The sequence below is a fragment of the Pleuronectes platessa genome, chromosome 21 (assembly GCF_947347685.1).
Source record: "Pleuronectes platessa chromosome 21, fPlePla1.1, whole genome shotgun sequence".
Classification (NCBI taxonomy): domain Eukaryota; kingdom Metazoa; phylum Chordata; class Actinopteri; order Pleuronectiformes; family Pleuronectidae; genus Pleuronectes; species Pleuronectes platessa.
The window spans coordinates 4,427,030-4,445,197 of record NC_070646.1 but is presented as its reverse complement, the minus strand read 5'-3'; the positions used below and the strand labels follow the sequence as shown (position 1 = coordinate 4,445,197).

Below are 18,168 nucleotides of genomic sequence, written 5' to 3'. Positions count from 1 at the left end.
TCTCACTAACTCAATGTTATGTCCGTTCATGAAGACCAAGATGATTGTGTGCTGAACAACGGGGGCTGCAGTCATGACTGTGTCCAAGGACCTTTTGGGGCTCAGTGCACGTGTCCTTCAGGACTTCAACTCAACGACTCCAAGACCTGTGAGGACATCAACGAATGTCTGATCCCTGGTTTCTGCAGCCAGCAGTGCTACAACGAGAGAGGGAGCTTCCGGTGCTACTGCTCGGATGGTTACCTCCTTGAGCCCGATGGACGCACCTGCAAAGCTGCCGGTAAACAGCAAGCGTCACAATTCAATAAATGCAGCATAAACAGGAAGTTAAAATAAGTGATAACATAGTAATACACTAATACAGTTATATGCTAAATGCAAACACAGCAGTGAGATATGATTCTGGTGTGACACATTATATTTTTCTGCCTTTAGACCAGCTAGCAGCTATACTCCTGGTTGCTAAGCGTAGCCAGATAATCGCCAACCGCATCTATATGAGACCACCCCTGCTGCATCCAGTGGTCAGCGGTTCAAGCATAGTGACCGTAGACTTTGATCGTGTGACCTCCAAAATCTACTGGGCAGATGCTTCCCAGAAGAAGATATGGCGTTCCAACCAGAATGGCACCGACAGACAGGAAGTAAGAGAAATGATCACACAGATGAATTCATTTAAAACTGTGAGACTAGTATCATGAACGGGATTAAATATGTCTGTTTTTCCAGGTATTCTCCACTGGTTTAATGGTGCCAGAGAGTATAGCTGTGGACTGGGTGGGTCGGAACCTTTATTGGACCGACTCTGTCATGGAGAACATTGAGGTGTCCACTCTGGATGGTCGCTTCCGCAAAGTCCTCCTCACTAAGAACGTCACCAGCCCCCGGGGACTAGTTCTGGACCCTCGCAACTAGTAAAACACGACTTTGAACCTTCAGATTAATCCATGAAATCGTGTTTTTCAACCCTCTTGAGTAATAAACTCTCATTCCTCCCAGCACCAACCTGATGTTCTGGTCAGACTGGGGTCAGAATCCCAGGATCGAGCGGGCCGACATGGACGGATCCATGAGACGAGTCATCGTTAGCACGAAGATCTACTGGCCCAACGGCCTGGCCCTGGACTACACCACACGCAGGGTCTACTTTGCAGACGCCTACCTCAAATATATTGACTACTGTGACTATGATGGCAACAACCGCCAACAGGTCTTGGCGAGTGACCTGGTGGGTTTAGTTCTATTACGTTTTTTAGGAAGATTAAAAGTCGGTGACAAATCATTAATCAAAATTAAATGATAAATCAAAGTCATGAAAAAATGTAAAGCTTTATACTTTACATTTATACTTTGCATCCCCCCCCTCGCTCCAGGTTCTCCAGCACCCGCATGGCATGACCATCTTCGAGGACAGTGTCTACTGGTCTGAGCGCTACACCAGCAAAGTGATGAGAACCAACAAGTTCCACGGTGGCAACATCACCACTCTGATGAATGATGTCTACCAACCCATGGGCATCGTGATGGACCATCCCAACAAACAACCCAATGGTAATTTTCATTAAAGCAGCAAATCTTATTTACTTTCTTGTAGTTTTCTTCATTGTATTTAAATGTTGTGTAAATCACAAGTAAACTAAGTCTTAATTGTTATCTGCACCTAATCATACACAGATACAAATCTAAAAGTAGGAATTGAAGGTGACATTGTGATTTTGTATTCAGCCCTCAACCCATGCAGAGAACACATGTGCACTCAGCTGTGCCTGCTGTCGGCCCTGAGACCCAGGTACTACACCTGCCACTGTCAGTCGGGCTGGAAGCTGGACGCTGATCGACGCACATGTATCAAAGGTGAGTGCCTATGCTGTATATTATGCAGACGTCTGAATGGAGACGTCTGAATGAATGATGATGAGTCTATAGACTCTAAACAGCTTGAGATCCCTTTGTGTGAGAATTGTCTTCCTCTCATCTCGTGTTGTCCTTCTCTGCTCTAGATGGCACTCCCTTCTTGATGGTGGTGAGAGACTCAGTGATTTTTGGCGTCCCTCTGGACCCCGCTGACCCCTCAAACAATGCAATGGCCCCGGTTTCAGGCATCAGCCAGGGGCGGGACATCGACTTTGACGACCAGGAGGAGTTTGTCTACTGGGTGCAGGGCACTGTAAGTAGAGGGCTTAAATTAAAACACTGGATTCTGGAGCTTTCAGGATGGCTTTGATTAACTGTGTCTGATTTTGCTCTGATATCAGGGTTCTATATGGCGAGTGCAAACCAGTGGTATCAACAGGTCGGAGTTTGCTCCAGCTGCTTTCATGGGCTCACCCTCTGGTCTGGCTTTTGATTGGATAAGCCGAATAATGTATTACACCAATCCCACTGTTAAAACCATTGAGGTAAGCACTTTCTGAGACAAGACCAGAGGCCTTTGTTGCAGAAACAATCCTCATAACGTCAAGGTTGGACTAAATAAAAATATTTGTATTTATCTATTATGTTTATTTAAATGTGCATGTTATATTTTATTAAATTTCTGTCTCTTGATTTCTGTTTAGATTTTTTCATTGTGCAAGTAAATAAACAAAGCTTAAAAATTCACTTAGGTAATCCGTGTCGATGGTAACCAACACTATAGAAAGACCCTCATCACCTCCAATGGCAAACCTGAGGGAGTGGGAGAACCCATTGGAATAGCCTTGGATCCAGCCCGGGGGTAAAGCATCTGTCCACTGAGATAAGAAACTATAACAACCGACATGTTGTCTTATTTCAATTAACTAGCATGGGCGCAAACACTTCTCTTTTTTACAACTGTGTAAATGATGATGTTCAGTTGTTTCTCGTGTTTACACTCTCCAATCTTGTCCCTGCAGGAAATTGTTTTGGACAGACAAGGGGTCGGACAGTGGCGTTCCCCCTAAGGTTGGCAGCTCGGACATGGACGGAGGAAATGTCAGGAACCTCTACACGGGCAACTTGGCGAACATAGGATTCATCGCTGCGGACGTCTCTGTCAGAAAACTGTACTGGGGTGTAGCAGGCTCTGGGGTGGTGTGTACACATACTGGACGTTTTAGTGTTAGCTGTGTTTTATTGATGATGTCGATGTCTATATTTACCTTGGACTTGATTCAAATACATTCAGCAACCTCCTTTCTTTATGCCCAGATCGAAAGTGGCACCATGGACGGAGTGACCCGGGTGACGGTGGTCAGTGGTCTGTCCCATCCCTGGGGGCTGACGGTCTACCAGAACCACCTCTACTACACAGACCTGGACTTCGAGGTCATTGAGAGGGTGGACAAGGAAAACGGTGCCAACATGGTGGTGATGAGGAGTGGCATGTCCGGTCTGCGTGCTCTCAAAGTGCACGCCAGAGACGGTACCTGGATTTACAGATATTTGATTCAGTCGTTGTCGTCTGTCCTTGTGATTTTCATCCTTCATGCTTATTTATTATGCAACAGGTTATTACTGCCAGACTGCCTGTGAGGGAGTGAGCAGGAGCTTAGTATCCTCTTCAAGGACACCACACAACAGGGCCACTTATGTTTATAAGGCATTTACAGTCCTCATAGATCTTTTTAAAAAATGGAAGATTACTTTACTTTAATCAAAATTAGAAACAAGCTTCCGTTCTTGAAGTTTGGGAGATTTCCCTGTCTTCTAAATTCATTGATAAGACACTGGTAATTAAAGAAACTCATAGTTTTCATACTCATACTTTTAAATCCCCTTCACACATGCTGATGCAAAATAAATTGACAACACATATTCACTAAAATAGAAATGATAAGAACAATAAACTCTAAATTTTAGGGAGAGAGACAAAACTATTGTTTCATCAAATGTTGCAGAAAATAAATCCAATTTTGCAGAGTTTAGATAATAATAGGTAATAATAGATAATAGAGGATTTTCTCCCCACGTACCAAAACAATGATAAGAACAGGATTAGGATAAAGTCAGATATGATGTGTTTGAGCGCTGTTTGCCCGTCCAACTTTGTCTTTTATCCTCCACTCAGACTCAGCAGGGACCACCAATGCCTGCAGCTCCAACAACGGGGGCTGTCCTCACCTCTGTCTGCCCAAACCAGACAATCAGAAGACCTGTGCCTGCACCACAGGCTTTATCCCCTCACAAGATGGCTCCCGCTGCGAACAGTATGAATCCTTCGCCATCGTTTCCAGCCCCAACTTCATCCGTGGCTTCCACATAAACAGCTCGGACCACTCGGAGGCAATGGTTCCTGTCGGTGGATGTGTGTTTACTTCATGTTATAATACTGCTTCCTGAATATTGTACAGTCTGTTAATACAAAGTGATCAGTTACTACAACTACTATTTTCCTCTTTTGCAGCTTCCTACTCTACTAAGGACAAACTGGACCTCCATATTGAATCTGGCTCTATTTTCTGGACTGACAACTCCACCTCCACCTCGTACAGAGGGATCTTTAAAGCAAAAACTGATGGAGGCGCATTCAGCAGTGTCATCACCTCAGGCGTTGGAAAAAGAGGCATTCAGGGCCTCGCAATAGATTGGATTGCAGGTATGAAGCCACTCATCCATCCAACCATCCCTTTATTCATCCATTATCTTTACAATGGGGCATTAGGAGCAAAAACATGAGTAACGTGTCTTCATTTAGCTGAGAAATAAACATATTTTCAGTCACTATAGCTGCTGATATTAACATTCTCTTCATCCCTCTTGGCCTTTCACTTCCTCAGGTAACCTATACTTCACCAACGCCTTTGACAGCGAGACCTTCCTAGAAGTACTTGCCATCAACACCACCTATAGAAAGATTCTCCTCAAGTCCTCCCAGGATCAACCCCGTGACCTGGCCGTCAGCCCCAAGCTCCGCTACCTCTTCTGGGCAGATGGCGGCCAAACACCTAAAATTGAGAGAGCTCTGTTGGATGGCACCAACCGCACGGTGCTGGCATCAGAGAGCCTGGCTTCACCTCGCGGCCTCACCGTTGATTACACAAGCAACTTTCTCTATTGGACAGATGATGTTCTTGATATGATCTCCCGTATGGACACAGACGGGACACAGAGGCAGATTGTCAGGTACGGGAGTCGTTATCCATCTCCCACAGGCTTGGCTTTATTTGGAGACCACATGCTGTGGGTGGATAAGAAGCTGGGGAAGCTGTTCCAGGCCAGTAAGGACCCAGCCAATACTGACCAGCCGGAGGTAAGATTCAAATTAGCCTAAAAGAAAGTACTGTAACAGTTGTGTCCATATCTAAAAAGTTGTGAAGTAGGATATAACAAGAGCGACGCACTGAGCATTAAGAGTCAATTCAGGACAAATTAACAGTATTGTTGTTAATGTTCTATTCCTGTGTTACTGAATAATTAACATTATTATTTGCATTGTAACCAGGTCATACGAGACAGTCTTGATGGGCTGATGGACGTCGCCATATTTGATGCTCATGTCCAGCCCACATCTGCCAACCAGGTCGACTTCAACCCATGTCGAGAAGATAACGGACGCTGCCAGCAGCTCTGCTTCGCCATCGCAGGCCAGGAGAAACCCAAATGTGACTGCGCACATGGGTCGCTCCTTACTAACGGGGTAACATGTGGTTATGGCCTGGATGAGTTTCTCATTTTCACCACAGACTACACACTGAGTAGCCTGAGATTAGACCCTGCGGACCACAGCACTCCCTATCCAGCGGTGAACTCAGGCTACAACACGATGGCGCTGGATTATGACTTCAAGGAGAAGCGGATTTTCTTCACCCAGTATTTGGGGATCGGGCGAAGCAGGATTGGCTACATCACTACAACATCCATCACCAGCCCTCCTGTCTATATAGCTACAAGTGAGTACAGCATTAATTGTCACTGTATTTACATTGTTCTCTCTCACCCAGTCTGTTTTAGATCCACATCTCGTTTTGTCTTTAATTATAACTGTATCCTCACCTCTGTGTTATATTGCACAGATTTGGATGATCCCGAGGGAGTGGCCTATGACTGGGTCAATAAGCGCCTCTACTTTACTGACTACTATACACGTAATGTCCAGTCCATTGGAGTGGACGGGATGAACCGCTCCATCGTCGCCCATTCAAATCGTCCCAGAGGCATCGTTGTTGACCCATGCTATGGGTAAAAGCAACTGATCATTATATCACAAGCAAATATCCACAGACTGGTTAGTTTGTATCATTAAAGTATGGGCTCTCTTTCTGCCTAGTTACCTCTACTGGACTGACTGGGGCGTCCCAGCGAAGATCGAGAGGGCCACACTGGGTGGAAACTTCCGTACCGATATCATCAACAGCAGCCTGACTACACCGAGTGGCCTCTCTCTGGATTACAAAGAAAGGATGCTCTACTGGGCTGACTCTTCATTGTATGTCCTGTCTTTTATAAATACTGTGCTGCAGCAGAATCCATACAGCTCAGATTTATCTTTGTCAACTTCTCTCCGCCCTTTGTGCTTCCCACAGAGACAAGATAGAGCGATCTACTCTAACTGGTGAGAACCGACAAGTGATCTTGCAGGGCGTCCAATACCCGTACGCCTTGACTGTCTTCCAGCAGGACATTTTCTGGACTGACTGGACTGAGAGAGGCGTCTTCAGGGCTGGAAAGGAAGATGGCTCTGGCTTTACAGTGCTGGCCCAGGACCTGCAGTACCGGCCAAACGACATCCATGTTTATGCTGCATCCAAGCAGGAGATCTGCTCCAGCTCCTGTCAGCAGTTCAACGGAGGCTGCAGTCATGTCTGCGTTCCCGGTAAGAGACAACCTGGGTGGTATGAAACCAGGAAGATATCGCGCACTTGAGGCTAATTTATGTTCAATTTAAGATACGTAAAGTCTTCTGGCCATACTGAACTCTGACCATCCTAAACAATGAAAAGACATAAAGATCTGCAAAATATAAATCTATCTATGTTCCATGAATTTCTCCTGAAGTATTAAATTCCCTCACCTCTCCTGCAGGTCCACTGGGTCCAGAGTGCCAGTGTCCTCATCAGGGAAACTGGTACCTCGCCAACAACGGCAAAGACTGTATCAAAGACACGGGGACACGCTGTAAGCCAGAGCAGTTCACCTGCCTCAACGGGGACTGCATCTCATCTCGATTGAAGTGCGACGGCTTCAACGACTGCCACGATCACTCAGACGAGCTGCAGAGAGTGTGTGGTAAGAAAGAAACTTTAATCTAACCTTGAACAGCATGGCAGCGTTGATTGGACGGATCGATGTAGCCTGTCTGTCGCTTCCTTCTGTGCAGCTTTCCACACCTGCTCAGCAACGGACTTCACCTGCGACAATGGCCGCTGTCTGCCGATCAGCTACGCCTGTGACTACACAGATGACTGTGGGGACAACAGTGATGAGAGGGGCTGCCCTTTCCCCACATGTAACCCCACCACCGAGTTCACTTGTGGCAACGGACGCTGCATCAGCGCAGCATTTGTCTGTGACGGTAGCAACGACTGCAGGGACAATGCCACCTCGGACGAAATCAACTGCCGTGAGTGACGACTAGGCCGATCAAGGGATTGATTTATTCACTGAGGGATCATTTATAGTCGAATTTCAGATATTTTCTGTTACAACAGCATGATTGTAATACAGGTTTTTAAGTCATTCTGCTCTGAAGCCACCTCATGCATGAATAACCATCTTCCTTTCCTCAGTAACTTGAGTTGAAGCAAAGCGTTTCTCAAAAGCAGATAGTTGAATATTATTGCTGCACTTGGCACCTTCCAACCGTGACTCTATGTTACTAAATAAAAAGCATATGAACTGTATCTATATATCTGACCCGGACCCTGTTGTCCTCCCCGGCCCTCCTCAGCTGACAGAACGTGTCCTGCTGGTCTGGTGAAGTGTGACTCAACCAACATCTGCCTTTACCCTGGAAGCCTGTGTGACGGCTACAACGACTGTGGAGACAACAGCGATGAGAATCCTCTGTTCTGTGGTAAGTTGAACACCCAGGATTTGTTTTGCTGCCATGAGAAGCTCATGCTTTACCAAACTGAGTCTAAATCTACTAAACTGCACGTGTGTATTACTGCACTACAGCGGGTCGCACATGCTCTCCTTTCCAGTTCCGCTGCGATGAGGGAAAGTGTATCCCTCAGACTTGGGTGTGTGACTTTACCAGAGACTGCGTTGATGGGACAGATGAACCTCCAGGTTGTGGTGAGTTCAAAATTCATTCAAAGAACATATTCTTCGTCTTGGTAGTTTGGCAGGACTCATTTGTTTTGTCTCTCTTGTCACTATTAGTTTTATTTTCTTATTTCTATTATGTTTTTTGTATATGTAAGAAGTAAGTTGTACACGGTATTTAATAGCCGCTATGTATCCATATTTAATCTGAGGATTAGTGCTCAACATGTCAGGAACATACATTAAACATATCAAGCAAGTATTTAACTGTGTTTTACTGAATTTTAAATGCAGGAATCAAACCAATGTTACGTTATATTTTCCAGCTTTTTGTTGCAATGAGAATATTCTATGATTAGAGTCGATCACTTACTGCCTCTTGAGAATTGCCTGTTTGTCTGCTCCTTTGCAGAGGACCAGATCAGGACATGCAATCCCGGCCAGTTCACTTGTACCGATGGAAACTGCATCCCCCAGTCATTGGTCTGTGATGGCAACAGTGACTGTTGGGACAACAGTGATGAGGCTTTTGAACTACAATGTGGTGAGATCGAATTTAGACAATTATTTGTGAGGGTAGGGTTGGTGATCTGTGTATTTTGTTTGATTTATAAGAAGCTAGCTTAGAAATTTTAATTTTTTAAATGTGGGTTTAACGCACATACACTATATCCCAAAGACCCTTCTCATTCTCTCTCTCTGTCCCCTGCAGGACAACGTACCTGCAGTTCTGACCAGTTCACCTGCCCAACCTGGCACCCCGGCCACCCACGCTGTGTGCCCTTAAGCTTTCTGTGTGATGGGGAGAAGGATTGTGCCAATGCGGCGGATGAGCTCCAGAACTGCCCCAATCGGACATGCCACATGGACGAGTTTGCCTGCTCCAATGGAATTTGCATCTTTCTCCCCTTCCAGTAAGTAGGAATTGTGTGTGAATTGATGAAATCCTAAACAAAAGATTTCTTTACCGGTCTGGGAACTTGTTCTCTTGTCACTGAGTGGATTTTTTCTCCTCCTCTCCAGCTGTGACCGTGTCAACGACTGCGGGGACGGTAGCGATGAGTTGGGCTGTACTTACGACACATGCAAGACCAGTCAGTTCACCTGTGGCAACGGAGCCTGCATCCCCGCCTCCTTCACCTGCGATGGAGAGAGCGACTGTACGGACGGCTCTGATGAAGAGGACAGCTTGTGCATCACTCCACAGCCCACCTGTGCTCCCCAAAACTACCTCTGCAAGTCGGGCGAGTGTATCGACAACCACAAGGTGTGCAACGGAGAGAAGGACTGCCAGGACAACAGCGACGAAAAAGGCTGTGGTGAGAGAGATAGAGAGTTATTATTAACGTTTGACTTGTATAGGTTAGTTTTAATCTGAAAGATTATTGTACACTCATACATCATTAGTTGTGTATCTATATAAATTTACCTCCTGTGGTTTTCTGCACCTCCTTGTTCTAATCAGGAGTCAACGAGTGCAGAAACCCTTCAGTCCACCAGTGTGCCCAGGTCTGCACCGACACCGTCACCGGTTACTTCTGCTCCTGCAACCCCGGCTACCAACTCATGCCAGACGGCAAAGCTTGCGAGGACCTCAACGAGTGTCTTAGTACACCGGCCGTCTGCAGCCAGATCTGTGAGAACTCTTTTGGCTCGTACCACTGCAAATGTGCCCCAGGGTACATCCGAGAGGCAGATGGTCGCACCTGTCGCCAGAACAGCGGCGTTGCCCCCTACCTGTTGTACAGTAATCGCTACTACATCCGCAATATGACCACGGATGGGTCACAACTGAGCATAGTCCTGCAGGGGCTGTCGAATGCGGTGGCATTAGATTTCGATCACTATGAGAAGAGGCTTTACTGGCTGGACGCAGGGACAGGAAAGATTGAGAGGATGCGCTTTGACGGGACCGACAGGGAGACGGTGACGGAAGACGACGTTAGAGGAGCCGAAGGCCTCGCGCTGGACTGGGTGGGCAGGTGTGTGAAGTGGGAGAAACTTAAATGTTAAAGATTGTTAATGTTGTTTACAACGACTGAAACAACGCTACAGGGATGTTGATGGAAACATTCTCTGTCTCCTGCAGGAAGTTGTACTGGGTGGATGGTTATTACGGCTCACTTCATGTCATGGAGCTGGATGGGCGTTACCGAAAGAGGCTGCTTGAAGGGCAGTTCACGGATGGAAATTCCACTTACAAGATCAGCCGACCTCGGGCTGTAGCCGTTAACCCTAAACATGGGTACGAGCACACACACACACACACAGACACAAACGCACACAATATCGCGTTAACTTTTTGTCGTCATACTACGTAATCCCACATTGTCCATGCTGTTCCAGGGAGGCACAGTAAATATCATGGATTTTGTTTCTCAGATGGCTGTATTGGACCGATTGGGCGGATGAAGCTTATATCGGCAGAGTCGGCATGGACGGAAGCAACATCAGCGCCATCATCACTACCAAGCTGGAGTGGCCCAACGCGCTGACCATCGACTACACCACCAACAAGATCTTCTTTGCTGATTCACACCTTAACTTCCTGGAGTGAGTCCATGTTGAATGTAGCTCTGAACTTCTTGAACTTGAATTTCTCCACCGTGCACCAACCGCTCACTGTGTCCACCTTCAGCTTTGCAGATATGGACGGCCAGAACCGACACCGGGCCTTTGGCGGTACTCTTCCTCATGTCTTTGCCGTTTCCCTGTTTGAGGACTGGGTGTACTGGACTGACCGGAACACACACACAGTGGAGAAGGCGCACAAGTACACCGGCGAGCAGCGCACAGTCATGGGGAACAACACACATCGACCCTACGACATTCATGTCTACCACCCCTACAGGCAGCCCCGAAGTATGACAACTGTGCATGTTTATATTCCTAAAGTTTTTATTGGTGGTCACTTTATTATTACTTATTTCACTTCCAAGGTGAAAACCCCTGCTCCTCCCATCACCTGACCTGCAGTCATCTGTGTCTGATCGCACCCGGTGGGCAACAAGCTTCCTGTGAGTGTCCTGATCACTTCACCAGCATCATGGTGGGATTCAAGATCCAGTGCGTCGCTGACTGCAGCAGCACCCAGTTCCGCTGCGGAGACAATGAGAGGTGAACCATGATACAGATTTTAATATAAATACACAAACACAAAAGGTTTAATTTTAAGATGCAAATATCGGTCGCAGTGGTAGAAGGGACATTAAAAAAGTTGTTCATTGTTGCTTATTTTGTATAAACTTACCTTCTTTTGTTCTTTTTAGGTGTGTGCCCATATGGTGGAAGTGCGACGGCCAGTCTGATTGTGGTGATGGTTCAGATGAACCTCAGACCTGCACCCCCCGCCTCTGCCCTATCGGCCAATTCCAGTGTCAAGATGGTAACTGCACCTACCCCGGGTTCATCTGCGACGGCCACTCGGACTGCCCCGACAGCTCAGACGAGGACGCTGCTCTCTGCAGTAAGATGATGATTCACGCAGACCTCAGAATTCTAAGTTCCAAATGCGTTGGCCTCGTGAGGAGAAGCCATCAACACTGGTGAAGCTTCAGTCTTTCTCTGTAGGTGACCACCGGTGCCAGGAAAACCAGTTCCAGTGTAAAAACAAGAAGTGCATCCCTGTGTCCTGGCATTGTGATGGAGTGGATGACTGTTCGGACGGCAGCGACGAGGATGCAGAGACGTGTGCCCAGAAAACCTGTGGACCGGGAGAGTTCCAGTGTGCCAACGGGCGCTGCCTGCCGTCGAGCTACGTGTGCGACGCCCAGGACGACTGCGGAGACGGATCTGATGAACCGTACGAGACCTGCAGTAAGTGGGACGCTAGGGGTCGGCCATTAATGCCAATTTAACCCGATGATTCCCCTTGAGCTTGGAGAGAGGAGTGAAGTTTTCGACAAAAATAAGAAAAGGCGCCTAAACTGATGATGCCAGTGAACAGAGCCAGTTTAGATTCATCTGTTTTTCTATGATAAATCATCTGTGTAAACTCTAGGAAACTTGATTTTAGTCTTTTCTAAACTGTAGTGGCAGAAGCTATTTATCATATCCACCCTCATCCGTCTTCCTTCGGCTCATTGTCTTCTCTTGCTCTCCCTCATAAATCCCCAGCTCCTATGTTTTTTGTAGCATTTTGTTTTTACTCTGTCATCTTCTGTGTCTGGCTCACCGCTCGCACCTCTGTCCTCACGTCTCTGCGTCTGTCCCTCCACTCAGGGGGTCCCGACTACAAGTGTGACCCAGACACCGAGTTCTCCTGCAAGACAAACTACCGCTGCATTCCTCAGTGGGCCCGCTGCGACGGCACCAACGACTGCATCGACAACAGCGATGAGCAGGGCTGCGGTCAGTGGTGGTGGCAGATCGTTTATGTTGGGACAAAGACTCCACTACAGGAGACATATGAGGCTGTTTCAGTTTTACTTTGCTCTTGTGTGTTATAGAGTTGAAAAGCCCAAAGTCCTCTCCTTCTCCTGAAGCTCCTGAAACAAATGGACGAATCTTTTTATCAGTCTCTTTCTGACCTTGTCTCTCTAACAGAGGAGGTGACCTGTGATCCTCTGGGAGATTTCCGGTGTGACAACCACCGCTGTGTTCCCGTCCGCTGGCAGTGCGACGGCAGCAATGACTGTGGTGACGGCTCGGACGAGAGGAACTGCCGTGAGTGGAACATTTTCATCCTAACACCTCGATCCTGACAAACACAGACGTCCAGCTGAGTCACAAAACTAATTTCATCAGGTTTTCTTTGTGATTTTGAGTTTAAAAAGAACAAATAGGTCATGTTTGTTAATGTTTGTTAATGTCAATCTGACCCTTTAGGAAGACGTACTTTTACTTAGCACTGTATTCTGAAAAGTTACCCCACTGTCATGTCTTTGTGAGTTTGAGTGTGTGACTCTGAAGACACATGTGTCTCTGTGACTGTCCACAGAGCCAAGGCCCTGCTCTGAGAGCGAGTTCCGATGTGACGACGCACAGTGCATCCCTGGGAACTGGGTGTGTGACCATGACAATGACTGCGGGGACAACTCGGACGAACGGGACTGTGGTGAGCGTGAAGCAGCCCTCAAGTAAACAGCGTGTTGTCATACAAAACACACACACACACACAAACCTATGTTAACGTCCTGGCTCTCTTCCAGACCTGCAGACCTGTCGACCGGGTTTATTCCAGTGTGACTCGGGTCACTGTGTCCCCGCTGTGCTGCAGTGCGATGGCCGGGCTGACTGTCAGGACCTGTCGGATGAGACCAGCTGTCGTGAGTAAACAACATGGAAACTAATGGCCGCAGCGTTATAGTGCTCTTCTAATGAGCTTCTGTGTATGTCCACAGTCCAGAGTCTTGACTTGTTTAAGGGGGAAACTCTGGATGTCTTATTTGTGCTGAAGAAGAGCACAAGCAACTAGAAAGCAAACAGTATTATCTGATCATCTGATCTAGATGTCAACCTGAAACCAAATTCACAGTTTGTTGAAAAAGTCACTGAAGAAAAGTTGACTTAAGTAATTAACCACATTCCCCCTCTCCCCCCGACAGCTACTCGTTACCCAGGGGGCCGTTGGTGTCCCCTGAGCCAGTTCCAGTGTGCCAACAGTCTGTGTGTGAACCAGGGCTGGGTGTGTGACGGCCTCGACGACTGCGGGGACCGCTCTGACGAGCAGCTGAGTTTGTGCTGTAAGATTCAATTTGTTTAACTTTATACGTCAAAGTCCTGTGGAAAGTTTGTATTTCATCATCATTGATCCATTCAACCACGATACAGTTCCAACCATAATTCAAACTAACGAAATTAAATATGAGGATAGAGAAAATGTTAAGACAAGTGAATTAAAACAGGTTGTTTTTTCTTTCTTCAGTTTTGTAACTGCTTCCCCCGATAAATCCTCTTTATAATTAACTTAACTAAGATGTTGGGAGAAAGACAATTAACAGCATGTTATATTCTATCCCCTCAGGGATTAGTCTCAACTCAGAATTGTGTTTGTCTGACCAGTGAACATCACCTGTGAGATGCCGTCCAAGTTCCGCTGTGCCAACGGCTATTGTATCTACTCTGGCCGGCTGTGCAACCAGAAGGACGACTGTGGAGACGGCAGCGACGAGAATGAAGAAATCTGTACGACTCCCTCACACACTCACACATCACAACCTGTAGTCAGGACTGTTCTACTAGTGATGTTGCTCCTGTGCCAGTAAATCTTCATTAATCAAATTACTTTTCTTACTACGGAGCAGAACTCATGAAAAGGTTTTTCAATACACTGTTGTGCTGTTTCAAAGACTTTCAAGGTCGTCATGTCAAAAAGCACATTAGCTGTTTCCAAATTAAACAGCTTAACAATAATGTTCACTTTTCAAGTCCTGAAACTTATCATAATCAACTTTACTAGACAAACATAACATATAAGGAATTTCTTTCAGCAGCTCTCAGTAAACTTGAAGAGGTGAGCGGATGCTAGTGCACGGCTTAACAAAGCAAACAAACCAAAACATGAAGTAGTTCTTGTGTACAGGAAAAGAAGTTGAAGACAAACTACAAATAAAGGAAAGAAGCAGAAACAAAGACACTAGCAAGCTACAATATATGTAGTGTGTTGTACAATGTGCCACTATTTACATTACATCAGGTTTCGTGTTTATCTTTTCTACCTTTTCAAACAGAACATAATCAGATTTGTATTAAGTTGAGACACGTGGGCTCAGCGGGGGATTAGTCAGAACAACGCTAAAGCCTCACTGAGGGACAGTGACACGGGAAATTCCCAAATGGCATCAGTGTCAGCACAGGGCACAAATCCTGACGCATAGGAGGGATGAGCAAATAGCCTGTTGTATGGAATTGTTACACAATCAGCTTAAACATCAATCAGCAAATTATTTAGAGAGGAGATTATACAGGTAAATTCAGAGCAGAGGTGGACGGTCAAATCCATTTGTTTTCTAAGCAGGAGACAGTGAAGACAGAGTGGAGACGCCTTCAGGTCGCTGTCATTCACACTTTCTCTTTTACTGTTTATTTGACAGATGGGGGTCGAAGAGTGAAACTATAGACAAAGCTCTTAACTCGATCTTAGTTTAGTGTTTCCACATTACACCCACTCAGCCCTTGCTGCGTATTTGTGTTGATGACTCTTTGTAATTGTGTCCCTCTCAGGCCGTGAGCCCACGCTCGCCCCCTGCACGCTGGAAGAGTTCAAATGCACCAATGGAAACTGTGTGGCTCTGCAGTATGTATGTGACCACAACGACAACTGTGGGGACCGCACTGATGAGCTGGGCTGCAGTAAGTAGCATAACAACAAAAACAAATTCAACATTCAATATTGTGTATTTAAGCTCCAACCCTAAATATTGTTGAAAGACCATAAATCAGATACAGATATTCCCTTATCATTCAAAAAGATCGATTACTTCATTTAACAATAGAAAAATGTGATGGGATCTAATTGCAAAATCTCAACAGCACGTTGCATAAACAAAGTAATGTGTTTGTTTAATGGCAAGAAAAAGATTTCCCCATTTGTTTCTTGTATGGAAACGTGTTGCACTCAAAAGAAAAATGTATTTTCCTCAGTTCATCTGTGTCTGGATTGTGGCCTGATTATGACTCAGCATCTCATAATTATGAGTCAGGATCTTTTAATTATCATAATTATTATGCTCTTTGTATTTTGATTCATTTGAATGGATGTGATTGTGAGAACCTTTCATCCAAAGCTCAGATTTACAAGATCCTGTTTATTTCTGTAGCATTTTGCTCTTAATGCCACTTTGTATGTAGACAGAAATATATTTGTTAGAAGTTTTACATTTAGTTTTATGAAGACACACTGAAGCAAATCATTTGGAACAGATTATAAGATGATGCTCAGCGGGTGAATTATTCTGTCCATGTAAACGCAGTAAGCACATCTTAAATCTGGCTCCAGACAGAAGTGGTTTTAAAATTTGTGTCGCCTGGCTTCAGATTTTGGCCTTGATCGAAACTGTGAGGAGAAGCTGTGCCAGCATGAGTGCACCAACCTGAACGGCACCGGCTTCATCTGCTCCTGCCGACCTGGATACAGGGTGGACCCGGACAGCACCTACACCTGCCTGGGTACAAACACACACACACACACACACACGCGACTGCACCACATTGTCAAAACTTCTCTCAACACCAGTTATTCCAGTTAAAGATCCATTGGGCAAAACTGGGCAACCACCTCAGTCAGATCTACAGAGGAGGACAAACATAACCAGAAGTTCCCTCTCCTCTTACAGACATCGATGAGTGTGAGGTGTTTGGCACGTGCCCTCAGGTCTGTAAGAACACTAAAGGTGGCTTCGACTGTGAGTGTGCGTCTGGATACAGGAGAGTGGGCGACGGCAACATGTGCGAGGCTGAAGGTGAGAAAAATGCTAACTGAGCCGAAGTTGATGGCTGTGTTTGTAATCTGTGAGATAATGGCTTTAGATCTCACTTGATCTATAAGGTCAGTAAACATTTTCAAAGTCGTTAATGTCTTAAATCTTTGGTTTCAAGTCACTACAGCGTGTCTTGATGGTCATTAGGTAAATTATGGTCCCAGTTAGTGTCAAATAGAAATTAAAGCCTGATATACATGGAGATTGGTTACTTCCGATTTCAAATAACCAAGGACAAAATATCAAACTCAAAGCTTTGAAACAGCAACTCACAAACCAGTGGGTTGTGCCTTATATGTACTATATATATAAACGTCTGTTCCATTCAGGAGCGACTCCCCTGCTGCTTCTACCGGAGAACATTCGTATCCGGAGGTTCAACCTGCAGACGGAGGCCTACCATGACTTCCTCCGAGAAGAAGAGCGCATCATGGCTCTGGACTACGACTGGGACCACAACAACACTGGACTCAGTGAGACACACACACACAGGCCCTTGCTCTGAAACACACCTGTAATGAATCATGAATCTCGTGTGGTGACATTGTCGTGGTGCTTCCTCAGGTGTGGTTTACTTCACGGTGGCCAGTAAGGACTCTGTGGCCGGAGCCATCAGGAGAGCGTACATCCCTTCAGTGGATGACGGCAGTAACAACATGGCCGCTGCTGTCGACCTCGGCATCAAATACATCACCAGACCAGATGGGATCGCCGTGGACTGGGTGGGCAGGTTCGTTTTGCAGTACAGTGCACATCGTGTTTATACATCTGTAAAAATAAAGCTTCTTAAGAGAGACGTGTGTATTTTTTCTCGTTCTAGAAACCTGTACTGGGCAGACTCCAGGTTGAAGAGGTTGGAGGTGGCCATGTTGGATGGACGCTACAGGAAGCACCTTGTGAAAACTGAGCTAGGTCACCCATCGGCTGTGGCGGTCAACCCACGACTGGGGTAAGACCAGCGAGCTTCCACTCCTGACTTTAAGGAACAGTTTTACAGATTGCTGTAATTCATAGATTACATTTGTTTACTCAAAATGTGCAGATTGACATAATACATATCTAAATTAATCTCTTGGAAATCCCTTGAAATCCCTTTTGCCTCCCGTGTAACTTCTACATCACATCAGATGTAACTGAGCATCTAGCTGCAACGATCCTCTACTTTTCGACAATCTAAGACCCGACTGTTATCGCTGCTGTGTTTTCTGCAGGATGTTGTACTGGGCAGACCGCGGGGAATCAGCCAAGATTGAGTGTTCTTGGCTGGACGGCCAGGAGAGGAAGGTCCTCGTGGCGGACGGCCTGGGTTGGCCCACCGGCCTGTCCATCGACTACACGAACGGAGACAGAATCTACTGGTCCGACTCTAAGGAAAGCCGCATCGAGTCGGTACTGCCGTCCGGAGAGGAACGCAGAACGTCTGTCTACATAGGTGAGGGTTAGGAAGGACATCAAAGAAGCCTGAGATGAGATGATGAAAGTGAGACTGGAAGTGATGCATATTCTGATAGGAGGAGAAATACGTGAAATGGTAGCTAGGCTTCTTTTTCCGTGGGGGATTCTGTTCACCGAGCTTTTT

General features: G+C 46.1%; 1 protein-coding gene across 1 annotated transcript in view; it reads left to right on the top strand.

Moving 5' to 3' along the window:
- The window catches only part of lrp2b (low density lipoprotein receptor-related protein 2b), a 31,383-nt gene that overhangs the window by 10,040 nt on the left and 3,175 nt on the right, over positions 1 to 18,168 (top strand). The window contains exons 26-70 of the mRNA XM_053414344.1: positions 35 to 280; positions 436 to 644; positions 730 to 914; positions 1,000 to 1,228; positions 1,374 to 1,551; positions 1,726 to 1,854; positions 2,001 to 2,167; positions 2,256 to 2,399; positions 2,607 to 2,716; positions 2,877 to 3,054; positions 3,172 to 3,385; positions 4,031 to 4,267; positions 4,367 to 4,558; positions 4,740 to 5,212; positions 5,405 to 5,852; positions 5,976 to 6,141; positions 6,230 to 6,388; positions 6,486 to 6,775; positions 6,985 to 7,188; positions 7,280 to 7,522; positions 7,850 to 7,975; positions 8,080 to 8,199; positions 8,582 to 8,713; positions 8,882 to 9,083; positions 9,193 to 9,488; positions 9,635 to 10,151; positions 10,259 to 10,414; positions 10,552 to 10,722; positions 10,808 to 11,031; positions 11,109 to 11,286; positions 11,439 to 11,635; positions 11,740 to 11,985; positions 12,391 to 12,519; positions 12,715 to 12,834; positions 13,109 to 13,225; positions 13,320 to 13,436; positions 13,716 to 13,853; positions 14,173 to 14,295; positions 15,334 to 15,462; positions 16,147 to 16,278; positions 16,446 to 16,571; positions 16,919 to 17,062; positions 17,154 to 17,319; positions 17,410 to 17,538; positions 17,801 to 18,021. Coding sequence (XP_053270319.1) covers positions 35 to 280; positions 436 to 644; positions 730 to 914; positions 1,000 to 1,228; positions 1,374 to 1,551; positions 1,726 to 1,854; positions 2,001 to 2,167; positions 2,256 to 2,399; positions 2,607 to 2,716; positions 2,877 to 3,054; positions 3,172 to 3,385; positions 4,031 to 4,267; positions 4,367 to 4,558; positions 4,740 to 5,212; positions 5,405 to 5,852; positions 5,976 to 6,141; positions 6,230 to 6,388; positions 6,486 to 6,775; positions 6,985 to 7,188; positions 7,280 to 7,522; positions 7,850 to 7,975; positions 8,080 to 8,199; positions 8,582 to 8,713; positions 8,882 to 9,083; positions 9,193 to 9,488; positions 9,635 to 10,151; positions 10,259 to 10,414; positions 10,552 to 10,722; positions 10,808 to 11,031; positions 11,109 to 11,286; positions 11,439 to 11,635; positions 11,740 to 11,985; positions 12,391 to 12,519; positions 12,715 to 12,834; positions 13,109 to 13,225; positions 13,320 to 13,436; positions 13,716 to 13,853; positions 14,173 to 14,295; positions 15,334 to 15,462; positions 16,147 to 16,278; positions 16,446 to 16,571; positions 16,919 to 17,062; positions 17,154 to 17,319; positions 17,410 to 17,538; positions 17,801 to 18,021 — 8,757 coding nt within the window. The remainder of the gene's footprint in view (positions 1 to 34; positions 281 to 435; positions 645 to 729; positions 915 to 999; positions 1,229 to 1,373; positions 1,552 to 1,725; positions 1,855 to 2,000; positions 2,168 to 2,255; positions 2,400 to 2,606; positions 2,717 to 2,876; positions 3,055 to 3,171; positions 3,386 to 4,030; positions 4,268 to 4,366; positions 4,559 to 4,739; positions 5,213 to 5,404; positions 5,853 to 5,975; positions 6,142 to 6,229; positions 6,389 to 6,485; positions 6,776 to 6,984; positions 7,189 to 7,279; positions 7,523 to 7,849; positions 7,976 to 8,079; positions 8,200 to 8,581; positions 8,714 to 8,881; positions 9,084 to 9,192; positions 9,489 to 9,634; positions 10,152 to 10,258; positions 10,415 to 10,551; positions 10,723 to 10,807; positions 11,032 to 11,108; positions 11,287 to 11,438; positions 11,636 to 11,739; positions 11,986 to 12,390; positions 12,520 to 12,714; positions 12,835 to 13,108; positions 13,226 to 13,319; positions 13,437 to 13,715; positions 13,854 to 14,172; positions 14,296 to 15,333; positions 15,463 to 16,146; positions 16,279 to 16,445; positions 16,572 to 16,918; positions 17,063 to 17,153; positions 17,320 to 17,409; positions 17,539 to 17,800; positions 18,022 to 18,168) is intronic.